Source organism: Carlito syrichta, unplaced genomic scaffold, assembly GCF_000164805.1.
Source record: "Carlito syrichta isolate Samal-C Ts95f unplaced genomic scaffold, Tarsius_syrichta-2.0.1 Scaffold289177, whole genome shotgun sequence".
Taxonomy (NCBI): Eukaryota; Metazoa; Chordata; class Mammalia; order Primates; family Tarsiidae; genus Carlito; species Carlito syrichta.
Window position 1 is genome coordinate 27,385 of NW_007233273.1, and position 5,705 is coordinate 33,089.

The 5,705-nt window shown below is 40.9% G+C and overlaps 1 protein-coding gene across 1 annotated transcript in view; it reads right to left on the reverse strand.

Annotated features, from left to right (window-relative positions):
* The window catches only part of SULT2A1 (sulfotransferase family 2A member 1), a 13,721-nt gene extending 9,566 nt beyond the window's left edge, over positions 1-4,155 (reverse strand). Inside the window, exons 1-2 of the mRNA XM_008054161.1 lie at positions 4,020-4,155; positions 2,291-2,499 (exon numbers count right to left, since the gene is read on the reverse strand). Of these exons, the coding sequence (XP_008052352.1) occupies positions 2,291-2,499; positions 4,020-4,155 (345 nt within the window). The remainder of the gene's footprint in view (positions 1-2,290; positions 2,500-4,019) is intronic.
* Positions 4,156-5,705: the final 1,550 nt, after the last annotated feature.

The following is a 5,705-nucleotide window of genomic DNA, read 5'->3' on the forward strand; positions in this document are numbered from 1 at the left end:
CACCTCAGCCTTCCAAGTAGCCGGAATTACAGGCATGCACTACCCCTTCCAAGTAGCCGGAATTACAGGCATGCGCTACCACGCCCGGTTGATTTTTTGATTTACTATAGAGATGAGGTCTCGCTGCCCAGGCGGGTCTCGAACCCGTGGGCTCGGGCAGTCCACTCACCTCAGCTTCCCAAAGGTGCGGGATTACAGGCTGAGCCACCGAGCCTGGCAAAATCAATGAATTTTTAAAATAAATTATTTACTGCATGTATTCGTCAAATATAAAATTTAAAGTTCCCATGAAGTAGTCTAAAATAAAACAATGGAGGGGGAAAGCATTGTCCCTTTTCTCTGGGATATTATATTCTACTCACACTGGGAAGCAACTGAAAGGTTTTAGAGGTGAGTGGGTCAGGTTGGGTGGCTCAAGCCTGTTATCCCAGCACTTTGGGAGGCCAAGGTGAGAGGATTGCCTGAGCCCAGTGTTTCGAGACCACCCTGGGCAACTTGGAGAGACCTCATCTCTACAATACATCAAAAGGAAAAAATTAGTCAGATGTGGTAGTGCGTGCCTATAGTTCCAGCTATTGGAAGGCTGAGGCAGTAGATTTGCTTGGGTACAGCCGGTCGAGGCTGTGGTAGCCATGAGTGTGCCTCTGCACTCTAGCCTGGGCGACAGAGTGAGACTCCAACTAAAAAATAACTTTAAAAAAATTTTTAAGTGAGTGGTATTATATTTAGATACTCTAGTAAAGATCACTAACAGGAGAATGGATTGATAAATTATGCTACACTCATAGATATATAGCAATATGTATCGGTATTGCACCCAGGGCTATAGCTAAACCTCACAAACATTACATTGAGTGATAAAAGCCAGCCACCTAATAACCCATACAGTATCCATCTGTGTCTATGAAGTTCAAGAACAAGCCAAAGTATTCTATACTTATAGTCAGAGAAGTGTTTACCTCTGTGAGTGGGTATTGATGGGGAAATGCATTGAGGGAAGGGAAATGTTCTAAATGTGAATTTAATGATGGTCACCAAGAGTGTATATATGTAAATATTTACCAAGTTAATACTTAAGATTACTGCCTGCACACATGCACACACACACACACCCACACACACACTCACTCACACATACATCTGAATTTTACTTTGCATTCTGTCCCAACTTTCTTCGTGACATATACTGGGTCTTGTCTCTCTCTAGGCCTCAATTTCCCAAATACCAATAAGACCCATAAATGCATACATAACAAAGGTGTGGTGCTTCTATACACTGTAAAACTTCTAAAAGAGAATATTACCCTACTTTTCTCAACTCAATTTAAATTAAAACATTTTTAAAATTCACAAAACAATAAACGCCTTCCAGGAAAGTATGTTTCCAAAAATGGTTGAGATATGCTAGATTTTGGATACCCACTGTCCTTGGTGGTGATCATCTGTCAGTCACATGGGAGATTTGTGTGGCTGTGGATCTCAATAGATAGTCACATATAGTAAGAAATCATATGTCGACAACTTCAGCCAAGACACCAGAGCAATCACCTAGGATTTAGACATTGATTTAAGATTGTGCTGTTTCCTGTGTGAACAACTCTGTTTGTCCTAATAGGCAGGAGGCTCTTATTGAACTAAGTTGGCTAATTATCTTTTAGAGCAACACAAAGAGGATTTTCTTGTTTTTATTACAGTTATAAATTCTGATTGGACTTAAAACATGGTCCACTGAGACTCTGGCCTTATTATTTCACTTTATCCCTGGTTGAAATCTGGCAAGGATAGTCTGTGGAATGGTTTACACCCTTGTACTCAAGGATGGTCCACAGAGCAATCACACTGGCATCCCCTAATACAGAATCTCAGGTCCCACCCTAGTTAGACCTACTGAATGACACCGCAGTCCAACAAGATCTCCAGGTGACTTATAGGCATGTGAAAGTTTGAAAAGCATTGATCAAATGTGTCTAAGCCGGGCTCGGTGGCTCAGCCTGTAATCCCGCGCCTTGGGGAGGCTGAGGTGAGTGGATTGCCTGAGCCCGAGGTTCGAGACCCGCCTGGGCAAATTGGCAAGACCTCATCTCTACAGTAAATCAAAAAAAATTAGCCGGGCGTGGTAACGCATGCCTGTAGTTCCAGCTACTTGGAAGTCTGAGGCGGAAGGAACGCCAGAGTCCTGCAGGTCGAGGCTGCAGTGGCCGGGAGCAGCCACTGCACTCCAGTCTGGGCGACAGAGTGAGACTCCAACTCAAAAAAAAAAAAAATGTGTCTGAACCTTTATGTCACTGACCTTGGTCTTGGAACGGAAGATAGACTTGGGAAAGAGTTGGATGGGGAGGTGGGATGTGAGGAGACGTGGACCCTCCTTATTATTTAGTGATTTATATCCTTCCTCGGTCTCTACCCAGGGTGAGCGCTCCCAGATGGGCACAGACTGGATCCGCTTGGGATCCCCCTTGGAGTGGATCAGACAGAGGATCTCAATCAGACAGTTTGTTCCTGGATAGAGAATGGGGGGAGGGGGATAGGTATTCATTTCAACGTGACTTTTTAAAATTATAATAAAATACACACCCTAAAATGTACCATCTCAACCACTTTTAAGCATACGGTTTGGTAGTGTTAAAGTATATTATCATTGTTGATCAACAGAGCTTTAGATTTTTATCTTGCAGAACTGAAGTCCTATACCCAATAAACAACTCCTGATTGACCCTTCTCTCCAGCCCCTGGCAACCACACCCTTGTATTACTGTTTCTATGAACCTGACTATTCTAGGTAACTTATGCAAGTGGAATTATACAGTGTTTGTGTTTTTGTGACTGGCCTTTATTCAGCTTGACATCCTCAGCGTTCATCCATGTTAGAGCATGAATCAGAATATTCTTCATTTCTAAGGATAAATGACATTCCATTGTATCTATATCTCACATTGTGCTTATCCACTCAACTGTCTACTGATATTTGGGCTGCTTCTACCTTTTGGCTATTTGTTGAAATCCTTCTTAACAAGCTCCTATTGTTCATGGCCTCTCAGGACCCTACCATTTTCAATGTCTGTGCCCTCAATCTTTTTTCCTAATTTGCAATGTGTTTACCACCCCTCCCCTGCCCCACTCCTATAGAAATATTATCTACATCATTCAGTCCCTTGATGAAGGAGACAGAGGCATAAGCTGACAAAGTCCTTATATCTTAAAAGACACAAGCTTGACAAGGTCCTTGTGTCCCTGGCCTGTGTTCAAGGAAGCCTGGCTGGTACTCAATTCTCTCTGCTTACCCTTAGGGAGTTGGTTTGATAAAAGCAGTACAGTGTGACCTCATGTCTGCCCAGTCTGGATGTTGCCTATTTTAACAATAACATTATTCAGTATCAGTAAACACAGGTGTTATGCTAAAAATACTTAGAACATGAAGACATTTCTTGTTAAGAGTGTAGTTTGGCCTTATATTAAGGACATGCTGTGGAAATAAAATTGCTCTCACCTATTGAGGAGAGAGACCTCCCAATTTTGCTGTTCTTTGTCTTTCTTTTCTCATTCCCTCCCCCCACCTCTGGCCCTGCTCAGTGGAGGCTGAAACTCCACACCTTGAATTTGTCAGAATCTTGTCCAATTCCAGGCCATAGTCCATGATGACTCTTCTATCTGAAAACATCCCTCCTCACCAAGTAATTTCACATTCATTCTTTTCATTTCAATTGAGAGGCTGTTTCCATTAGGACTTCCCTGGCCACCTTCTTCCATCCTCTCCCCACACACCCGCAAACACCAGAATCACCTTGGGATTCACGCCTACGGGTTCTTCTAATAACTTAGACCATCCCCTCTGAACATTCAACTTACTGCATAATTTCCAGACTAAATCTCTGTCTTGGAATGCAAATGGTATTAGGAATTTCTCCATTCCCCACAAAGCACTGTACATTGTCTGGCATATTGAAAGCACTTTCATCATCTACTGAGTGAATGAAGAACATGACCCCGGCCTTTCTCAGTTCATGATTCTGTCTCCTTACCTGATTTGGGGTAAGTCACTGTTACTACATCTTTATCCTTTATCACGAATTCATCACGGGCTTTTCTACCGAGTTCAGGTGTGAAACTCACAGTAGGGAAAGGTATCCCTTCAAACCACAAGTAGTCATCTGACATGATGATGAGCTCTGTGTCCTGGTGTCAAGGTTTCAACCGCAGTCACCACCAACAATTGTGGCAGTTACTGGCAAACCAGATGCTATAGCACAGGTTTAAAAATGCTCTAATCTCTCCCAAGAGCGTCACATGTTTGTTGCAAACTGGCTGATAAAGTAGACATTGTGGCTGATGTCAAAAGGTTGATGATATTGAGCAATTATGAAGTCTTTAAGAGAACATTCTGAGGGTAATCTAAGTTTGAGTTTACGAGACCAAACTGGAAATTCAAAAACAAACACAAAGACATAGAAGTGTGTGCATAAACAAATATTTTCAATAATCTTAATTTGTAGGACAATTTTGGACTTACAGAAAAATTCGAAAGAGTGTTTGTTATCACCAAGTAAGTGAGAAGAAGTCACGCCTGTAAACTGAGTTTAATTAATTAGAGTCCTTTATTAACTCATGGGTCAAGAGTAGGAAAATGCCAGAAAAACTCTTGACAAATTGGTGCAATTTGTGACAAGCTTTTATAGGTAAAACTTGCAGTATTGGCTACATGGCAACTTAGTGATCATAGCAACTATTAACTAATAACTTGGCAACTAAAATAGGAACTTCAATTGTTAGGGAGTTATGATTAATTTTATGTCCTAGGTACAGCCAGTACCCAGAAAGTCCCTGGAGTTCTGCCATTAAGATATAGTTTAAGGTAGTTACATAGAGACAAGGAAGAAGAATCATTATACAATGGAGTTACCTTGGTTAGGTCACTAACAGAATATAAGAACAAACTCTGAAAATGTCAAAGCATAACATTTGATTTCAGTTAACAAAGCATATAATCACATGGAACTTATGGCAAAGGAGTTCTATAAAGGTTAGCAGGCAACCGTCAGCATAACCTGCCCAAAGGAGACAAAGCTGGGTGTCTGTGGTCATGGGAACATTACTGTAATTACACATAGGCATTGATTCTTAGGTCAGGCAGGTAACTAAAATTAAAGTTTTAAACAAAATGGAGTAAGCTGGTTAATATTATTATTTTGCTAGTAATTTGATTTTATTAACTAATTTAGCTCATTTATTTGCCCCCTTTTAGTTGTGCATGAGTCAATTCATTGACTCTTCAGTTAAAGGGAATTATAATAGGTTCTGGTATGCAGAAGTTCTACTGAGTTGATTCATTTCTTGACAAAGTTAACAAACTAGTTTGAAATGCAAGTTACCAGATCTGGAAGTTTTACTTTAAACTGGATTGTGTTTGAGTCAGGGGTCCAATTTTGGACAGCCAAAACTTGTCCTGAAGTAAAAGAACTTAAAGTAAAAGTATAAGTAGTATGATAAGCTGAACCCAAAGGGGTGCTTGCTAGAATAAGCCAGGGTAAACTTATTTTAAGCATAATAAAGCAATAATACATCCAGTACATGAGAAATAAAACAGTGTTAACAGAACTTTCTTGCAGCATGGCCATTCTGCAGGAGCTGCAATAAGCAGTGCTGCTTCAAATACTAGAACAAGTGGGATAACAAAAGGACTGGCAAGGGCTGAGTGTGTAGCAGGAAAA